The sequence below is a fragment of the Macrosteles quadrilineatus genome, unplaced genomic scaffold (genome assembly GCF_028750875.1).
Source record: "Macrosteles quadrilineatus isolate MER2022 unplaced genomic scaffold, UCM_ALF_1.0 Scaffold_4__1_contigs__length_99947679, whole genome shotgun sequence".
Classification (NCBI taxonomy): Eukaryota; Metazoa; Arthropoda; class Insecta; order Hemiptera; family Cicadellidae; genus Macrosteles; species Macrosteles quadrilineatus.
The window spans coordinates 71,791,675-71,812,294 of NW_026542597.1; the positions used below are offsets into that span (position 1 = coordinate 71,791,675).

Consider the following 20,620-nt stretch of genomic DNA (forward strand, 5'->3'; position numbering starts at 1 on the left):
AAGAAATAATTTAGTATATTGAAGCGCTGTTGTATGCCTAACGGTCACGGATAAAATTCAAAAATAGTGTAATTAAAAATTCCCATGTTATTCTTATGGAGAAAATGAAAATTGTTGTAGTTTACTTGTTTATGGGTATATATTGATAAAATTTGGAAAATTTATTTATTTCATCCTATACTATTGACGTATGGTCAAAAAACACTTTTTACCTTCCCCGTAGCAGCAAACCTAAGCACTCGTTAAATCTAATGTTATTTAAATAGGGAATAATATGTCTTATTTATGGAAATATTTTAGTAAAAATGTAATCAGACGAGTTGAAATTCGCTTAGTCTGCAGGTTTGCTGCGGCGGGGGTATTTTTTTTTTAGATGATTTAGAAGGTTGAAGTAAACAAGGGTTGGGATTTTGTAGCATTTTGTATTCAAAAATATTGTTAACAACCTGATGTAATACAAATTCAATGATACCGAATAAATAGGACAAAATTATACAAGCTGATAATAGGTGTAGATATTTGAGTTGTCTTGATAAATCTTCTTTACAAAGTTCACATAACTTACGGGGTTCTTACCAGAGTATGATTCCTGAAATAAAAAAAGTAATATACTGAAAAATATGCAAAAAATATAAATGTAACAATTAAATAATACAAATCACCAAAATTCAAGCCTACATACCATTATCACAAGTAGCCTATTGCTGGACGGCATTGTTGGCAGCAATACTCGGGTTGTTGATAACTTCTCCGAGAGACTCGAGAAGTTCCTTCCTGTAGTCATCAAAGTCTCCGTCCACTTCGTTGATCGTCTGGTCTTCGATAACCCACAGCGTACAGTCCGTCTCTCTGATGAGTCGCTCGTCGTGAGATACGATAATCACTCCTGCCAACACAACAGAGATTAAGGCTTATACAGTGTTGGAAATAAGTTTTAAGTTTATAACTATAGATTAACCCATTGATGACGGAATTTTTACATCTATTAATACGTTTTTTAGGTTATGTCCTTTTATGTCTTTTACTATGTAATTCATCTTTAGACTGAATTATCTAATTACAAACTATCGTTTGTTTTCTGGTAAAATGGCCAAGGTGGCGCTGTAATATGGCCTTCTTACACTATTTTACTCACTTCTTTACTTGTAAAACTAATCTCTAGGGTGTTTTAAACTTTTTCTAAAGTAGTGTAAAGTGTGTAAAAGTTTATAACTATTTTCATAAACAAACCTCCTTTGTAGTCATTGATAGCATCAGCAAGCGCATCTATAGATTCAATATCTAAATTGTTGGTCGGTTCATCCTAGAACAGTAGACAAATTAATTTTAAAATGATACGTAGTACAAAAATAAATAAAATTGTATCCAAATACCTCAGTGCAAGTAATCATCTAGAACTGCTTAGTATAGTGGAACCCCAAGCACTTCATACTCAACCATCACGGGCTTTCCAAGCCCCTGGCTGCTTAACAATCTGGCTGTATAAACCAACCTACTATTATATTATATTATCTGGTCAATGTTAAATTAAACTCATATTTTACTACGATGTAGGCCCTACAATTCACCAGTTTACATGCCTAACATAAACAACTGTCTAAGAACCACCACTTACAAGTATAACAACATCGGGGGCATTAAGACACAGTTCTGCCAAGGCGACCCGAGCCTTCTGTCCACCTGATAGGTCCTTCATCTTGATGGTGTGTGCGTGACTGCTTAGTCCGAACGTGCCCAGCTGCTTGCGGGCCTTCTCGTACGGCAGATCAAACAACCGCATTAGATACTCCGAAGGCGTCTCCTCAGCGGTCAAATGCTCTCCAGAGTGCTGGTCAAACTTGCCGATACGCTAAACCAAAGTATTTCATTAGTGGGAACCTTGTCCAGTCAGTTATGTGACATTTATAGTTAAATTTTCGTTATCGTCATTGTCTTTTGCTGTATTTTTTTTATGCATATCAGTTATTACAGATTATCTCACCTGAAATTTGTGTTAAAAGATGTCAATTAGCTTTTAGTGTTAAGTGATTCCTAAAGCCTAATACATCCTCAGAGTTAGGCTGAGTTGGCCAAATTGGTTTTCTCGTATACCCGCACATTATTTTGAAATAGGAATCAATCTCACAAAACTTAAAGAAGAGCGTGAAAACTGATAATCGGATAATTAAGCCTTTACTGTGCTGTTTATGTGTGGTTTCTTTGCCAGTGGCATTTTTAAACGCAGAATATGGTTTATGTTAGACAAAGCAACGCAACAGATAACAAACAATATGTTAGCGCTGAATTTGGCACAGTCCTAAATAATACCCTAACTAAACAGATGATCCGAAATAATATTACGATAGCCTACAAAACTTCCAATAAACTTTCCAACATCCTACAACGGACCAAGAACAATCCCCGTGGTAAAGTGAATGGCACAGGAATTTATAAAATCGAATGTGACAACTGCCCACGTTTTTATATAGGGCAAACTGCTCGTTCATTCAAAACCAGATTTAAAGAACATTTACCAAAAAGAAACAACAAATCCGCTTTTGCCGACCATCTCATTAACCACAACCATAACTACACTGACATAGAAACTAATTTGGAAGTCATGCATTTTTGCAACAACAAGAGGCGCATGGATACAATAGAAGAATTTGAAATCTATAGAGCAGCTAGAGAACATCCTGACCATATCTTGAATGAGCAGCTGTCATTTAAATCGAATATTATTTATAACACCGCAATCCGCATCATGAACTCGACCAATCAGCACAAGGGTCCTGATAAACAACAGGTGATGGGGAGAGAAGTGAACGTCTCCGATACCATTGTGACCACGCGCCAGTCATGACCTACACATTTCCGGCGCCGCGTCGCGTGTTCGCGGTACTTGGCCAAGTGTTTGTAATATGTGTTTTTGTGTGAACTTCATGTACTTTATGTGTTTTTTGACGTGCTCAACCGCGGGCTTAATGAGTTAATTTTGTGTTTCTTCACTTTGAAGATGTGCTCATTGTAGCACGAAACAGCTGTCGTGTTTGACAACTACACGGGATCATTTTAGGCGAGGTAACATAAACCATATTCTGCTAATTTTAATGATCCAGAGGCTATCCATCATGAAATTTTTTAACGTTTTGCAAGGGAACGGTCCAAACCCTGGTCTTGTTACTTTCTAACATCGACCTTTCTGTTAGATAGCATCATTAATACGCCCAATGACAAATGGCAACTGGGTCTGGAAACAATCTCGCTTGGAATCAAACTAGCCACCTTCAGAATTGAAAGCAAGCACTGTAACCACTTGGCTACCCAGATATTGTTTTTCGTCCATAGATATTGAAAAATTATTATATTGTTTACTTTGCATGCTTATTTGATAGTGATTTACTTTTGTAAGACATCCACATATCCTAAAGAAGAATATTTGTGAAACAACCAACCACACAAGATACCAATACGTTATTAGATAGACAACTCACCAATCTGTGGTTTTTCCTAACTTCCCCTTGTTGCGGTTGAAGGACTCCAGTGAGGAGATTCAAAAATGTTGATTTTCCAACTCCGTTGGGCCCAACGATGGCCACTCTTGAGGACAAGTCGATTCCAAAATCACAATTTACAAACAGCGGTTTCTGGTTAGAGTATGCAAAAGTAACATCTGAAATTGTAAAAAAACGGTTACATATTTCTAGATTATTCAATTGTTGCTTAGAATTGAAAGACATCATTTGAACAAACTGTTTAATTATCTACTGTGTTACATTATAGGCCTAAATTTTAGATACATGATTGCTACTTGAAACGACACAAGTGCGTTAAATAACACAGGCCAAACTTGATGCGCAATGAGCGTGGATTCATAAATTATCAGCATCAAAGGTATAAGGATATCCGAAAAATGGGGTCGGATTCAGTTCAAAATATTAAATTTAAATTAAATTTTTGAATTTATCTGATATACTATGTTTTTTTAGACTTATATCACAATTATAAGATATTCACTGAGACATTGACGAGCCGTATTAGTTGTTTGCATCAAGATAATATATGGTACTTTTTGTTAAGTTTGAGTAAGAGTAAGCTGTGAATCCAAACCTCTAAGTTTAATTATCCGATCTGAACCGTGCCTTATCTATCCGAATCGAATCTGATCCGAACTGAAATTTCACTCTCAGCATACCACTATTGACTGTAAGTATGACGCTTCAATAACCTATATCAATGACCACCATTGAGTATACACATACTAGAGTAGCCACTCAATGGAGGTTATTGTTACCTGAACAGAGTGTTACAGAGTAGCGTCAGAGGTCCAAACTACTCCACCTTGGGCTTCGGGGTAAGGCAGTTTGGTTGTTTTTTTATTATTGTTTTCATCGTAGGTTGTCAAATGTCATTTTTGTTGATGAAATTTGTTTATTTGTTTCTAGCTTTGTTGTTTTATAGTAAATATTTTAATACTAAATGATTAAAAGGTCCTCTGAGGCGTACTGCACTACCAACAGACTACCGCAACCCAAGCGTCAGTGGCCCGAACTACAGCGCCAAAATCGGTAACAACTAATAGCATTATGTGACAACTCTTATACGTGTATACTCAATGACACCACCAAATACAGCTGTCGAGGAAACCACTAACATTGGTTTAACACTCCAATGAGTTTCATGAAATAGCAAAAAATGCACAATTACTACAAAGTTATTCAAACATAAGATCAAACAATCAAAGAAACAAATTACTGTAATAAAGATAGGTATGTAAAAAAGTAGATGAACTCCAAAGAGAAACTGAGTAAAATAATTAAAACGAATGGCATAAATAAATATATGAAAATTTTTTTATAAGATGCAAGTAACAGCTTTGTAGCATAACTTACTGTGGAGTCCTAATATAGGGGGCTGTAGCGGGGGAGGGTCGGGGAATGAGAACTTGACAATATACTCCTTAGGCTTCTGGAGCAGCTCTGGTAGAGTAGTTTCCTCCTCATTCTTCTGAGTCTTACTCCTGTTCTTCTCTTGCTTCCTGGTCAGTGCTTCCTTTGTCTTCTTCTCCTGTTAGGCAAAAACGGTTTCTATGAAAAATTACTTACTCTTTTTATAATTTTTAGTAATCCAGCTACTAAGAGGTCACTAGGTGGATATTTATAGGCATGCACTGTGGATGCGATACCCCCTGGCGTGGATTATCGTCTGCACTATTGAGTACTACGACTATCCGCAGTACTGATAATTGGACCAATTCGTTAATTACAAGGCAAAAATGTGGTTCCGATTCCACTATAAACTGTAGGTCCCTTAGTTGCCCTTGGCTGTATGGGCTTTTAATTAACAGCCGTGTCTAAGGAACATGTCGGCCTTAGTCACTAACCCTTAGTCACTAACAAGACTACAAGATTGCGCCAATCATTCTACAGTCATCTCCATAACATACTTGGCTTAAAATACCTATATTCGTATGGTCGCCATTTTATAAGAAAGTTAAAGAAAGTACTTGCTCAAAATGGTCAAATTACAGTTTGTTATTGATAAACAAACCTGAATAAAAATGAAGTCACAAAAAAGGGAGAGAGATTTAAAATAAAGATAAAAAATCACTCCCTGAGTGTATACAAAATATTAGACTAAAAAAAGGTTAATAAATGCCAGAAAAAAACATAATAAAGTGGTACATCAAAGGTTAACAGTAATAATTTTCATCCAACCTAAAATTGTACATAAAGGAACAAATAAAAGAGCACATTGTCATTTAACTGTTTGATAAAGTTGGTTAGATCAGGTAATTGACTCTCTAACAAAATATTTACTCACAGCTTGTTTCTTGGATTGTCCGTGAGCCTTCAGTTCCTTAATTCGCTTTTCTTGTTTCTCAAATTCTTTCAACATCTCTTTTCGTTTTTGCACAAACATTTTCTTAAACATACTGTAGTTCCCTTTGTAATAATAGAGCTTCTGCTGATCCAAGTGGATGATTTCATTACAAACATTGTCCAAAAAGCTTTGATCGTGGGAAACTATTAGTAGCGTTTTCTTCCAGCCTTGTAAGTAACTGTAAAATAAATTATGAAAAATTAATTAAAACCATAATGTTACACAATAAAATCCACAAACAGAACAGTAATTTGATCTTTATTGCTGACTGGAAAGCAGCTGTTTAAAAAGAAAAAACTTACTTAGAGACCATTTCTTGATGATTGTAATGATATGATCAACGACAGGTCTAGTAGGAGGTTGAAAAAAAACAACCCTCGTATTTATAAAATGTTCTCGGTATTTTTGAGGTTATGTAACATAGTTTTACATGGGTAATATGCAACAATTCACCCATAGAAGCACCCGTCAACTAAACTGACATGAATTGTTTACTTCTATGGCCGGAAACTAAACATTTAAGTTGAATCCTGTCAAAGGCAATTCACCCGTGACGATATGACTTGTCCCCCTGAGACCGGGCCGGACCATCCGGCCGATCCAACCAAAGCCGAACTAGAGGGAGTCTACTGTATATCCACTCAGTTACCCATGTTTTGAGTTGTTGATAAACATGAAGAGCGGATATTGTTGCAGTGATACCAACTAAACAAAAATTATACTTCCAAGTTGGTGCTAAATTTTAAACTTAATGCAAACTGGTAATTCTGTAAACAGGTTTACGTGATCCATAAGAAAACTCACTTGTCCAACCAGATAACAGCATTAAGGTCAAGATGGTTGGTAGGTTCATCGAGCAGCAGCAGCGTGGGCTCTATATACAGTGCTCTCGCCAACGACACCCTCATCCGCCAGCCACCAGAGAAGCTTTTGGTTGGTCGGTCCTGCATCGCACGCGAGAAACCCAAACCTGCGAGTAGCCTTCGCGCTCTCGGCTCTGCAGAATCTGCTCCAATCGCTTTAAGCTCTTCATAAACCTGGAATTAAATCAACATAGTTGATGATTAAGTACTTGTTATGTTTATCTGATAACATTCTGATAGGACAAAAAAAATAAAACCAGAGGTTTGGTTAGGTTCGATTAGCCTATGAAAAAAATTAATTAATTTATTGCTACTATGCTGGACTCTCAGTTTTACAGTAAGGTAAATTAAGACTCTGATGGCTATGTGATTGTTTTTAGATTTTTTAATATAGGCCTATATTGCAGTACCACTATTTAATGTAACAATATAAAATTTGTTGATGTAGTTAGTGTACAAAAGAGGTTATGACTGACAACTGCATGATAACGAAATCTTTTTTTTAATCAGGAACATTTCAAATTTTAATCATTTTAATTTATTATTGGAATTATTAATTCGTTTTAAGTTAGTTCTATGAATATTAAAAAAATCTATGATTAAGTTAATATTTGTGTTCACAACACAATGCTTTCTAAAATTTTATTACATCGATATTAAACACGATAGCTCAGTCATAGTTTTATGCTGAAACCAGACATTGCTGTTTCAAGATTGGTCCCCACTACTATCTGCTTACAACAATGTCCATTTTGTAAAATTTGTTGCAAGATCTTGATTCTTTCGTATCACAGATCCGCTAACGTTTCAACAATTTTTATGTCACCATACAGAAAAGTTGATTGAGAAATGACATTTTTGTTATTTACTAAATCAAAACAAACTATAGAACCCTTCTGCTATAAAACATAAAATATAGCATCGACACAAAAAACTACACTGGACAAAATCTTTATCATATTTTCTAACCAAACTAACTTAGCTCACCTCAGTCAATCTTTCTCGAACTTCTTCAGATGTGTTTCCTTTTTCTTGATCAGTTTCAAGTTTCTTACACTCTTCCAACAGCTTGGTCCGCTTGACGTCGGCTCTGAGCACGGACTCGACAGCAGTGTAGTCGTCTGCAACTACTTCTTGTTCACAATACAGGATGTCTATATTGGGTGGGATAGCGAAGGCACGGTTCTGGATATGCCTAAGCAATGTTGTTTTACCATGTCTAAAACAGAATGATCTTGTAAGTTTCATTGGATTATTAATCAAATTGAAACAATGAAATACATTAAACTTATAGGGCACGCCTAAAAAAATCTATTTAATTAATTTTAGTAGGTATATCTAATTAGGTTCTTTATAACCTAATATCATTTACAAGTTTTTGGGTATGAAGTGAAAAAAAACAAGGAACTTACCCGTTTGGACCGACTAAACCATATCGTCGACCGTTTGCTATAAGTAGAGTTGCATTGACGAACAAGTCATTTCCCTTGGCTGAGATGCTGAAGTTCTCCACCTATTGAAACACAATTGATAACAAACAGGCTACAGTATCTATATTTTTTGTTAGGTTTTAAATCATTATTGATGATCGCCCCAACAGTATCCTATGAAAAAGATAAATGAGATATTATTTTTGTACATATATTTATTGTAAATTCAATTGGTGTTATTGGTATCTTTTAACCTATTGGCGCCGACTTACGGCTGCAGGCCCGGCGGCCGACTTACGAGTGCCGCTCGTGTCACCGCTAGGCAGCACCATTAGTTATTTAGTTATTATTATTTTTCGTCCTTTTTGTTTCTTCTTACTATTATAATGTTTATAAATATCTTGCTTCTTGATTTGCGAATTTACTCATTTATTTTAGCGAATAACAAACAATTTTGTGTTGCCATGGAAACCACATATCACCAAAAATCAGCTGCGGTAAGGTAAACAATTTTTTTTTTTAATGTTATCTATAAGTATAAAAGAGGATGTTTGTATATATATATATATATATTATTTGGCAGTGATAAACTCAGACACTGCTGAACCGATTGCCACGAAACTTGGTACATACGTGTAGAATTTCATGGAATAGGTTTATACACCATCAATTTCGTGATCCGTCCAATCGGCTCCGCCCCAGTGGCTCTGGAGTTTCCCATGTTAACCTTATGAGAAATGGAATTAATGAATCTTAACAGCTGTTTCAATTAAACAAGTTGGTTCTGTTCTATGATGTTCAATAGCATTAAAGTTACAAGGATTACCAACAGGGTGCAGCACTATTATTTCTTTTACATTTATGACAACAGCTAATTTGCAACCAAAAGGTGAGTGAGCATAGCGAACGAACTTCAACCTGGAGGCGAGTTAGCGTAGTGAACGAGCTAACCTGAAGGCAAATGAGCGTAGCGAACGAGCTAACCTGAAGGCAAGTGAGCGCAGCGAACGAGCTCCAACCTAAAGGTGAGTGAGCGTAGCGAACGAACTTCAACCAGGACGTGATTGAGCCGAATAGAAAGACCAAAAATATTGTCTACCCACTAGCATTAATATAAGAGCAATAATAAAGAATCGGTTATCCTTTGTACTATATGTGTTTCATTAGTTGTCGTACGTATTTTAATTTAGTTATAAGCACTTCATATACAATAAGACAATTACACGTTACGGTACTTAAATTATAAATAGTCAAAGGCAAGACAACGTCTGCCGGGTTCAGCTAGTTACTTATAAAAGCACACAACTTTTGATTTTTCTACGTAGGGAATTGATTGAACTTTATAATAGTAGTGTTATTTGGTGTCTGGATTAATCTTGGAATTTGTATATCAAGTTTACTTTCAAAATATTGTTTTTAAAATTTTTATTTTTATAATCTTTGTAGGCCTATATATTTTTTTTTTAGTTTAGAACTTTGACTATCCAATTACCACTTTTCTGTAGACAATTTTACTGTGAACAAAATGGTTAAAGAATTATTAATTTATTACCTAAGGTTTTCTTTCTATAGCAGTTAAAGTAAAAGTCTACAAATTCGGCAAAATTAATTGCCGCCAGTAGGTGCTGCAGGTAGCGCATTAATTCCTTCCCCAATGGGTTAATGTATGTTTCATGAGTCAAGAGCATGTCACATCATACCTTGATACAGTTGTTAAAGTGATTTAATAGTTCGATTTAATACTGTATACCGTATCATCATTTTAATGACTGGGTTTTTTTTTTATATTGTGATTGTGTACGTGTCTTTTTAAATGAATTTAGGCTGCTGTATGTAAATTGACTATCTTCTGATGAAGCGATTATGACACAAAAGATTAAAAATGTCACCACAACAACTGTAGATGCCTAGTTGAAACTAGTCACGGCAATAATAAGCAACAATAGAATCACACAGCTGATATTTAAATCTATTTTCTTATTCAATGTTAACCTTAAGCTACAATACACAATTATAACACCTCAAATCTAACTACTTACTAATTAATTAGTACATGAATAAGGCTTACAAAACCAATTAATTCCTACTGTGGCTAATTCACTGGAATTATTAAATATTGACTCATACATAAAAGTCCTAAACCAGATGTGATACCTTAATATCCACAGCATTTTCCAGCGCCTGCAATTGTCCAGCTGTCTTCTGCGTTTGAGATACTGTAAAGTTGTCACCAAGTTCACTGTGTCCTTGACCTCCCTTCTTGGTCAAAAACTCTACCTGCTTCTTGTATTCCATCTAGAATGAAAGAGTGGGTAAACTTTTTAAGGAGGTTGACAGCATGTTTAGCTTGCATTTTACCAAGCCCATCTCAAGGGCCTGGACAATGAATGTACCAAGCAAAGCAAGTGGTGAGCTGGTACAGAACAAGACAGATACATTTTGATTGGCGGTACCAGTGTGGAAAAACCTATGCTGCCTTATTTTTAAAGTCTGTTTCGCTACCGACTGAGCATGCAGCACACCATTTGATTGATAAACAAATGTTATCTTGATATATATAAAAGTATTTTTATTTGCATTATGCTATGAGTTTCCACCTGAGTACTGAAAACTACGAGTCTATAAATCGTAGAGTAGAACCAAAATTTTTGCCAACCGTGACCTCATTGTGGTAGAAACTTTTGAGCAAAAAAGTAAACCTGCGTTCAAGAATAAACTGTAATAAAAGACTCTAATAAGATAGAGGTAGAGGTAGGCTAAACACATTGTAAAAAAATTATTTAAATTTTTAAAGGGAACCAACGTAAAATATTTCACAGTAAAAATGACAGAAAGTGAGTCACTCCAGTTTCCCGTGGGCCAAGATGAATCTAGGCCTAATGTGCTTTAAGATTGAATATTTAGGGATTCATTTGTATTTAGTTTATCATCATGTGAAGCATATTAGGTCAATAAGGTGTAACTTAACTTAACTCTTGAGAAACAAAATCTTAAGACTTTCAGCCCTAATAAAATATTTTCCTTCCCCACTTCAACGTCACTTTGTTTGTGGTAGGGTAAAAAGGGCCAGTTTAAATGTGACTAATTTCTACTTACTTCTTTCTTCAGTTTCTTCTTTTCTTTATGTGTCATTTTCTTCTGACTGTCTGAAACAAAACACTAGTAGGTTAGTTAAAAACAATAGGCCTAAACATTTAAAAACAAATGGATCAAGTAAAATATGCTGGGGAATGGTTGTGCTGACCAAAAGATATTAACCCTTTGAGCGCCAACTGCCGATGTATCGGCACTCTCATTATATAGGCTATTCTTAAAACGCATACTGCTGATATATCGGCACCCATCGGTGCTGCGAAAATAACCGCCCGCCGATATATTGGCAAATAGATTTTATTCATTTAGAGCTCAAATGAGACTGCTGACGCTGACAATATTAAAAGTCATACCACATTAAAGCTTCCCTACAAGAATATATAAGTATAGGTAGGCCTACTTTATATACTATACAAACATTTTAACTGTAATACGTTTAACTGGGAAAAAGAGCAATTCAAATGGCTGTGACACCGCCTGGCCAAGGCCTAACCCAGCTGATTGTATTCTGTATTCTTGCTCGAAATAGTTATTGAATGTTGTTGTATAGGCTGCGTTGTCAATAACTGGTAACTTAAAAGGTTTTTTGCATTATTTTTTGAATATTTAGTGCACGTTTTCAATATTTAGTACGGTAGCCTACATGTTTTTAGTTATTAGTGGGACTCACTGACTAAATTTTGCGTTGGCTATTTATCAAATTCACATTTTCATATGGCCTATATTGGCAATTGGCATAGTAAATTTATTTATTTAGCCTATACTCTTCAAAATTGGAATATTTACTTTCATTAGAGTAGGCCTACTGAACAAGAAAATATAGTGTATGAAGAAAAAACTTGATTTGTATGGTAGGTAGGCTATACAGTAGCCTATACCCAAGAAAATAACAAAATAAAACTTGAAAAATATTTTATTTTTATTTTTGAGATAAAAAGTTTTTTTTTCCTTATATGCAATGATTGGGGTGACCCGGGGCAATTCTGGCACGGGGCAATTATAGCAATGGCCTATATTTTTTTTTAAATTTCAGCTTTACAGATCAGTGAAGCAATATTTGTTATTTCAGCATATACCTCCTATATATAGGAAGCATTTTTGTAAAAATAAAATGTTTGCAGTAATTTTTATTAGCGATTAAAAAAGTACTTTCTTCCACAGCCCGAGGATATCGAAACATCGCACACGGCTAATTTTTTTTCCCCTATGAATTTTATATTTTATTTTTTTTTATACTCAAAGATAATTGTTCAGACTTAAAACTTCATGAACAAAAATAGTAATAGCAGTTATCCCTTTAAGATATTTAAATTTAAATGGGTGCTATAATTGCCCCATTTTCATATGCTATGGGGCAATTGTGGCAAAGAACCCGGGGCAATTATGGCAGCTATATATCTTTATACAAATAATGTATAAATTAAAGAATAAATTGTATAACAACGTGTGTTATGTGTAATATGTTTCATTTCAGTTCATTTGGATGGCTTTGTAAACACCTTTTGCTTAGATTGCTCTATGGCAGCCTGATTATTTTTATTGTTTATTGTTGCTAGAAGTTTTGAGGTTAAGGCCCTTGTACGCTTGTACTGTCTTACCGGTTTATTCACAACTTCCTTATAAATAGAGATAGAACAAAAATTAAAACACCATCTTAAACAGCTAAATTAGGCCTATGCCATGATTGCCCCAATGTCAGAGCAATTTAAACAATAAGGAAAATATAAGGTATTGCTATAATTGCCCCAAGGTTGGGGCAATTCTGGCATCTGACACTCCAAAAAAAAAAACCTCAAACCCCCTTAAGGGGAGTTTGAGATTGTTGTCTAAATATATGAAAACACTAGAGGAATAACATAGAATTACTATGGTAATTGTCAAAATAAAATGAAAAATATGTTCACCGCGGTACAAGCAGTTAAAGTTAAGGTTCACGTCTGGCTGCCAGAATTGCCCCGGGTCACCCTGTATATTTAAATACAGTTTAAAACATGTAAAATAAAATAAACCAGATCCGTTTTTGTCAAGTCATTCAAATTGTAGCCTAGGCCTATAGCACTTTTAGCCAAAACATCAAAATCACTGATTTTGCTCCCTGGCCATTTGGTGCATCACATGCATTAGTGCTGGCTCATAGAGGAAGTTGTCGCATCTTTTGAAAGCGCTCAAAGGGTTAATCGTTGTATTGTTGATTACATTACTAAGTCATCATGCAATGGACTGATGACTAGCAAGCCACGACCAAACGCTAAATGTTAAAAAGGTGATTTCAGTAATCTACCTAAATTGACTTCATTCTAAAACCTTTATGGCCAGAGCTAGATATTTGGATGACTTGACAGACCAGACTAAATTGGTGATGTCTTAGTCAATTGCTAAGCAATGTCTACAAATGTAAGGAGATTTTTACCTTTGATTTATAATAAACAATTGAAAAGTAGAATCAATACCGTAACAGATCATGGTAGGAAAAAATGTATTAATTTATAACTGCAGATTATGATTCTTAGTTTACTTTAGCCTACAATTAGCAATTTAACTTAGGTTATATAAATTACCCACCACACACACACACACACACACACACATAGGCTCAGGAGCGAATTTCGCTAGTAGCCTAATTGATTAAGTAGGCAATATGACCCTTTCAAATTACTCAACAAATGAGTTAGTAAGCCTAGGAATTTTTTTTGCGTATTGTTAAGCTTACCTTGATTAACCTCTCCATTGGCAACAGTCTCACCAGCATCAAGGTTAGTATCATCATTTTCATCGTCGTTAAGGTCTTGAGAAACTTTGTCATTCTTTTTGTCTTTGCTCTGCTCTACGACCTCTTCATCTTTTTCCAAGGATATAGATCGGGCAACTGAATTTTCTTTACTTGATATTTCTTTTTTGGACCTCTCTTCAAGTTGAACACTGGCAACATCATTGGATAAATCATCTAAATCACTGTTATCTCCCAAACTTTCAGCACCTGAATCTTCACTCTCTACAACTTTCTTTTTTGCTTTAACTTTTTTCTTCTGCTTCATTAGAACTTGATTTGCACTATAATCTTCAGAATCACTGCCTTTACTTAAAAGATTTACTTCAGGTTCATTATCACTGTCCCATTCTTGAGCTTTACTTTTACCTTTGCCCTTCTTTTTTGGACCTGTTTTCGAAGCGGCTTTGCTAGATGACTGCCCCTCTGGTTTTGATACTTCTTGAATTTCACCATCAGAATCATCTTTGGCTTTGGATTTTCCTTTCTTCTTGTCCTTTTTCACCGGTTTAGAAACATTGTTATCCTCATCAGACTGAATGTCTTCTCCCTTTTTCGACTGACCCTTCTTTTTGCTTTGTTTTTGGCTTTTAGAATCTTCAACATCACTGTCATCAAAATCGTCCTTCTTTGATCCCTTTGTCTTTTTTGGAGCCATCTATAAAATTGATTCTACTTAAATATATTATATAAAAAAAAATTAAATCGTTTTTCAGCAAAATTGAAACGATTTAATTTAAGTTAAAGGTTATGATTGATTGCACAAACACTGAAGGCCAACAATATGTTTGCACTGACTTCACAACATTACTCACTTCTAACTCCAAACAGTATAAATAACTTATAAGAAAAATAGTTAGGAAATATTTCTGTATTGTTTGCCTTAAACAAATTAAGGAAATTATTGAAATTAGTTCAAAAATCTAATCCAGATCCAGATAGTCACATTCACATACAACTCAAAAATATTTAAGGTTATGGTTTATATCTTCTTGGCCATATGACATTACAAGACAAGACGACAAAAGTGAAAGACAATATTCCGGAATGAGAGAGAAAAAGTAAAAGTACGTTTTAAATACAGCTGGTTAAGAATACCATTGATTATATATTTCTCCAAGATCAGTAGGAATACTACCTCAGCCACCTTTAAAGGCGGCCGTGAATACTACAGCAGTTGATTTTGAAACGAATTTAAAACTGTAAATCTAAAAAAAACTGTACCCTCTATAGGCAAATATCCTAAACTAGCTGTACCCGCGGGCTTTGTCCCGTTTAACTTCATAAGTATTCGCATGGCTCAATCACATTCTGGTTGCAGTTCGTTCGCTATGCTCACTCACCTTTAGGTTGGAGCTCGATCGCTACGCTCACTTGCCTTCAGGTTAGCTCGTTCGCTACGCTAACTGACAATGTCTACTCCTTTTATCTATGATTTTAGTCAGCCTATTATAATTATTTTTCAGAAATAGGCTACTAAGATTTTGAAAGTATAGGTTAATCACTAAAATAAAAAAATCTTTTAAAATGTCCATCAATATTTTGTTAAACTCGTCCCACATTAGAATCTTACTTGCAGTATTTAAATTCAATTATTAAGATTACGATTTTCTTGTGCCTGGTGTAGTGCTTATGATCACCAACAGGACTTTTGTTTGTTCTTACCAGTGGGTTGTAGGGGATAGTGTTGTACCTTTGACCATCTTGTACATTTGACCACCAGTCATATAGTGAAATCTAGAGGCTGTATAGGGAAGCTAATGAAACTAGTTCATAGATCAGCCACCAGCTGACTACTTCACCTTGCATTGGAGTGGAGATTAAAAACTGTGATTGTTGGAAGATATTTTAGTTTATTCATTTTTGCTACTGAAAAGTATAAACATTTGTTGACTTATATTGTTTGTTTTATAAAATTTATATTTGTCTACAAATAAAAGTGAAAGTGAGGGGTTATTATTTGATGTTTATCCTCTAACTTCTCTTGGATGTTTGAAACTGATATTATTACATATCTTTTGAGAATATACATAAAATGGCGGTTTGGCGGGTAGCGCTAGTGTTGTACCTTTGACCACTTAATAGCGGTGTTCCTTTGACCAGGTCAAAAGGTACAACATCATCTGTATTCAGTGTATAGTAATTACTGTTTTTTTTTTATATATATGTTAATGTATTAATATTAAGCCATTGTTTTGTGGAACCTACAGGAGGTTGTAGCCAAACTCCACACTGCAAAATAAAGTGGATAAGCACGTCAAAGAGAATTTTTCAATTTTGTAGAGGACTTTTTATCCTAAAAAGTAGAATAAGCCATTTTTTAATCTTGATGAAATGAACCAAGTTCAACTTTGTGTATCTGGTTTTATATTTTAAAAACTATCATGTAAGATATATATTTTTTGTTTTTTTCTACCTGTTTTGGGCTGAAATCGATATGCTGGTGAAAAGTACAACACCCACTGGTCAAAGGTAGAACTGTATGTTGAACCTTTGACCACTATGTAACACATTTCCTTTATTACTAAAAATAGGTTAAAACTCATGACAAGTAACTGGAAAAATAGGTATTTATTCGATGGAAGAAACAGTTAAGTATCATCGTTGATTACTTTTAAAATAATTGGAGCTTTCCTGTCTCTACAAAAAAATTTTAAGTGAAAACTGGTCAAAGGTACAACACTCTCCCCTACTTAACTGGCAAAGTAAAAGACAGGTTTTCAAAAGTGCTGTCAACTTCACTATGCCACAGACAAGTTTTATCAATCTTTAGTCTAAAGGTTGGGCCAACGATGGTATAAGTTACACTACACGGGGTAAAATATTTTATGGAAATAGTTTAATTCTTCATAATATGGTTCATGGATTCTCGGTACAGTGTCATTGTTTACATTGAACAAATTTAAAAACAAAAAACAGCTGTATATAAAAAGCAAGGCCTCACTAGAAAAACAGGCCATGCTGCAGTACGAGCAGCAGCGCAACACTACGTCACAGTGGTGGATAGTTGTACTAAACTCTTACCATTAAAATCTTACAAACGACCACCTTTTTTATTTGCCTACAACATATGGGAATGTCAACGGCAATGAATTTATCAATGGAATCTATCCACTAGTGTGACGTCATGGATCCTGCAGAATGGCCTGTTTTTTCTAGTGGGGCCTTGATAAAAAGAAACTCACCAGCTTCTTGAGAGTAAATATCTATTCAGGAGGATAGACCAATCCAAACAGTTTTTTTGGAAGAACAGAAAATTTCTTTGAGTTTAAAGAAGAAATATTGAGAACAGGAGGAGGTTAAGAGGAAATATTATACGTATGAGAAGAGCAGAAGAGAGACATAATAATGCAGATACACAGTCACTTGGAGAGGTGAATATAATATTTACTATCATTATAAGTTACTATTATTATTATTGTTCTGCTATGCAACTTATTTCGCAAGCAAAAAAAATCATGAAGAATATAAATACCCCCTCTGCAGCAAACCTACCGACTAAGCGAATTTCTATTTTTCTGAATTGATTTTCTATTAAATCTATCTAAATAACATTAGGTTTAACGAGTACCTAGGTTTGCTGCTACAAGGAAACTAAGAAAAGGTGTTTTTTAGTAAAATATTAATAGCTTAGTATAAAATAAATAAAATTGCCAAGTTCGATCTAAATATATCCATTTACAAGCACTCCACAACATTTTACAATATTCTCCTTAAGAATAAAATGGGAATATTAAATTTACAATTTTTTTAATTTTCTCTGTTACCAATTGTCGCACACAAACACTTTGGTATACTAAATTATTTGTTTTTTTTTAACTCTTTAAAAAGGTCTCAAGAAATTGAGAAATTTTAAGTTTTGAGGGCCAAAAATAAGAAAAACCAATTTTTACCCCATAAAACCCCGTTCCCATGGTCCGATCATGCTGGTTTGCAATCTCATTCAAGTTTATCCTGCCTTACACCTTTAAACCAAATTTCATCAAAATTGGACAAAAATTACTCAAGTTATCGCGTTCACGGACACACACACACACATATATATATATATATGAATATGTAATATATATATATATATATAAATCTATACATATATATATATATATATTATATTTGATATTGTTCATGTGTAGGGCTACTGTAATTAATATCTAATACGCTAGGCATATTTTTGTCATAATTGTTTTGGAGTGGTGGTGCTACCGATCACCATGTCCAAGGTGTCGTTAGAATAGAAAGGTCTTAGCATGTAGTTTTGCCATCAAACACAAAAACTTTGGTATTCCATCAGGGCTCTGCCCCAGTGGCCTTCAAAGTTCCTATGTTATTCTTATGGAGAAAATGTTTGTTTACATTTGAAGTTGAACAGATGAATACTTTCAAATTGAAACTAATATTTGAAACCGCTGCTGGTTATACTAAAATTTTGCACAAAATCAAAACATAACCAAAAAAACCTTTGACATAATCGAGACTATAAGACGATGACCAGGACGGCCAATAGGAGGAGGCCAACAAATTTAAACTGGTAGACGAGAACGAAATACAAATAATATGACGTTGATAGCCGAATACAGCAAGCACCCTTCTGTGTTGGGTTTAAGTGTGCTCTCCAACAGCCGCCTGAAGATTTCACATTCAATTTAGGACTGTTGGACAATCACTGCATAAGCTGTTGATTTTGGAAGACAAGGAGGCGGGTATGACTACATCGGAAACAGAAGAGAGGAGGTATTAGATGAGTGGCAAATGCGTTGGGAGCAGAGTGTTTTATGTTAACGTTTTAAAGGTAAACGAACGTTTACATACCTAACATCAGAAAGAGACTGGGTGGAAGAGGAAGTGTGTAGATGTGAAGAAATAAAAACCACGAGTCATGTATTTATAAATTGTTCACTTCAAGAGACAAATAGGAGAGAACAGGAATAAGTCTTGGATAAGATAGGTCTAGGGTTGAGTAAATAAAACATGATAAGTTACAAGGAAACAATTAAAACGTTTAGAAAACTAGCTAAGGAAAAACCAGGGATAGCCTACATGACGTTAAAATTAAAGAAAAGAAACAAACAAAAATTAAGAAAGAAAAGGAATGAAAACTTGCCCATGAAGGGGAGAGGAAAGGTTAGAGAATCTCAATGATCCCTATCGCTCAGGGCGGTATGGGGAAGGGAGTCGTGCTGTTAGGCTTTTGGACACGTGTCTGGAAACCTATTGCAGCTATGAGTAAGGCTAGAAAACACTCTATTTACAGTAAATTAAATGTTGATTATATCGATCTGTTATGTACATCTTGAGTATTTTCATAATCTTTGAGCCAAATATTTTAAAGTCATCAGAAATTATGACTGTTATTCGTTTTAAAATAATGCCTGTAATACTTAGCATTGCTCAAATTCGAGCAACAGGTACACTAGTTAATAAATAATACACCATTGTAGGCCTACCCTTTTTTTAAAATTATTTTTAATGACTGATGCATTTTAACACTAAGGTCATGGTCACAGTCTTTCACTATGTTATTAAATCTAATATGTAAACAAAGAAAATAAATACAATCACATTTTAACTAAATCTATCTTGACTTGGAAAATTATATAATTAAGAATATCATTATACCAATGGTTTTAATTATTAATTTTGTCTTAATTCTTGGATCTTATCATAAATTGGGTTTAAATTTTGTGTTTGCATTATGTTAAGGATGTTGCTTTCATTTTTTCTTGTTGCTAGATATATATGTAATTCTTCTTTTACATCCATCCTTTCTCCTTTTTTTCATATTCTAAAATTTTGACACTATCTTCAATTTTTGCATAACTATGGTTATGTGAGAACAGAAAATTTCTTGAGTTTAAAGGAGAAATATTGAAAACAGGAGGAGGAGAAAATTAATAGGAAATCTTTTACTTATGAGAAGAGTAGAAGAGAGGCCTGGTCTCACAGTAAGGAATCCAGTTACACAATCACTTGGGGAGATGAATAATTTTTGCCAGTTATGCTATGCTACTTATTTTGGAAGTAAAAAAAGCCATGAGGAATATAAACATCATGTTGTTACAGTGGTAAAGTAAACATACATATTGTCAGATCAAATAAATACATGCGAGAAATGTTTAACAGCTTTAAGTCGGGAAACATTTGTAGAAAACACTAAAATAAGGCCGGCTTTTAAAAATGATAAAATATTTATTTTTACAAGAAGCGTTTATTATTTCAAAGCGCTATTAAATAGCGTGAGTATTTCAATTAGTTACATAAGCTTTAAGTCGGATCCTTTAAACTCATCTAAAATTATGACTGTTATTACTGTAGTTTAAAAATAACTCCTGTATAATACCGGTACTTGACAATTGCTCGATTTCAAGCAACAGGTTCTCTAGTATATGAGTGTTTGGAGTATGTCAATAACGCGAAAACTACTTGACCAATTGAGCAGATTTTTCTCCATGAATACAGACAATAACCACAGGCTTAATGGAGATAGTCATCTTTTATTTTAATACTCTCCTAGGGCTCTGCCCTGACAGCTTATTAAGTCCAATGTTGTTCTTCGAAGTAACCATGAAAACCACTCTAAATGCCACCCAACCTGTTACGGCAATCAA

At 34.6% G+C, this 20,620-nt stretch overlaps 1 protein-coding gene across 1 annotated transcript; it reads right to left on the reverse strand.

Annotated features, from left to right (window-relative positions):
- Nucleotides 1-408: 408 nt before the first annotated feature.
- LOC128992429 (ATP-binding cassette sub-family F member 1-like) lies at nt 409-15,009 on the reverse strand. Its single transcript, XM_054415999.1, has 13 exons — nt 13,959-15,009; nt 11,252-11,301; nt 10,310-10,450; nt 8,138-8,238; nt 7,713-7,944; nt 6,667-6,899; nt 5,803-6,040; nt 4,872-5,046; nt 3,474-3,652; nt 1,616-1,849; nt 1,231-1,303; nt 683-886; nt 409-589 (listed from the first exon to the last, which is right to left on the reverse strand). Exons 1-12 carry the CDS (start codon nt 14,671-14,673, stop codon nt 699-701), a joined length of 2,559 nt encoding a protein of 852 aa, XP_054271974.1. The 5' UTR covers nt 14,674-15,009; the 3' UTR covers nt 409-589; nt 683-698.
- Nucleotides 15,010-20,620: the final 5,611 nt, after the last annotated feature.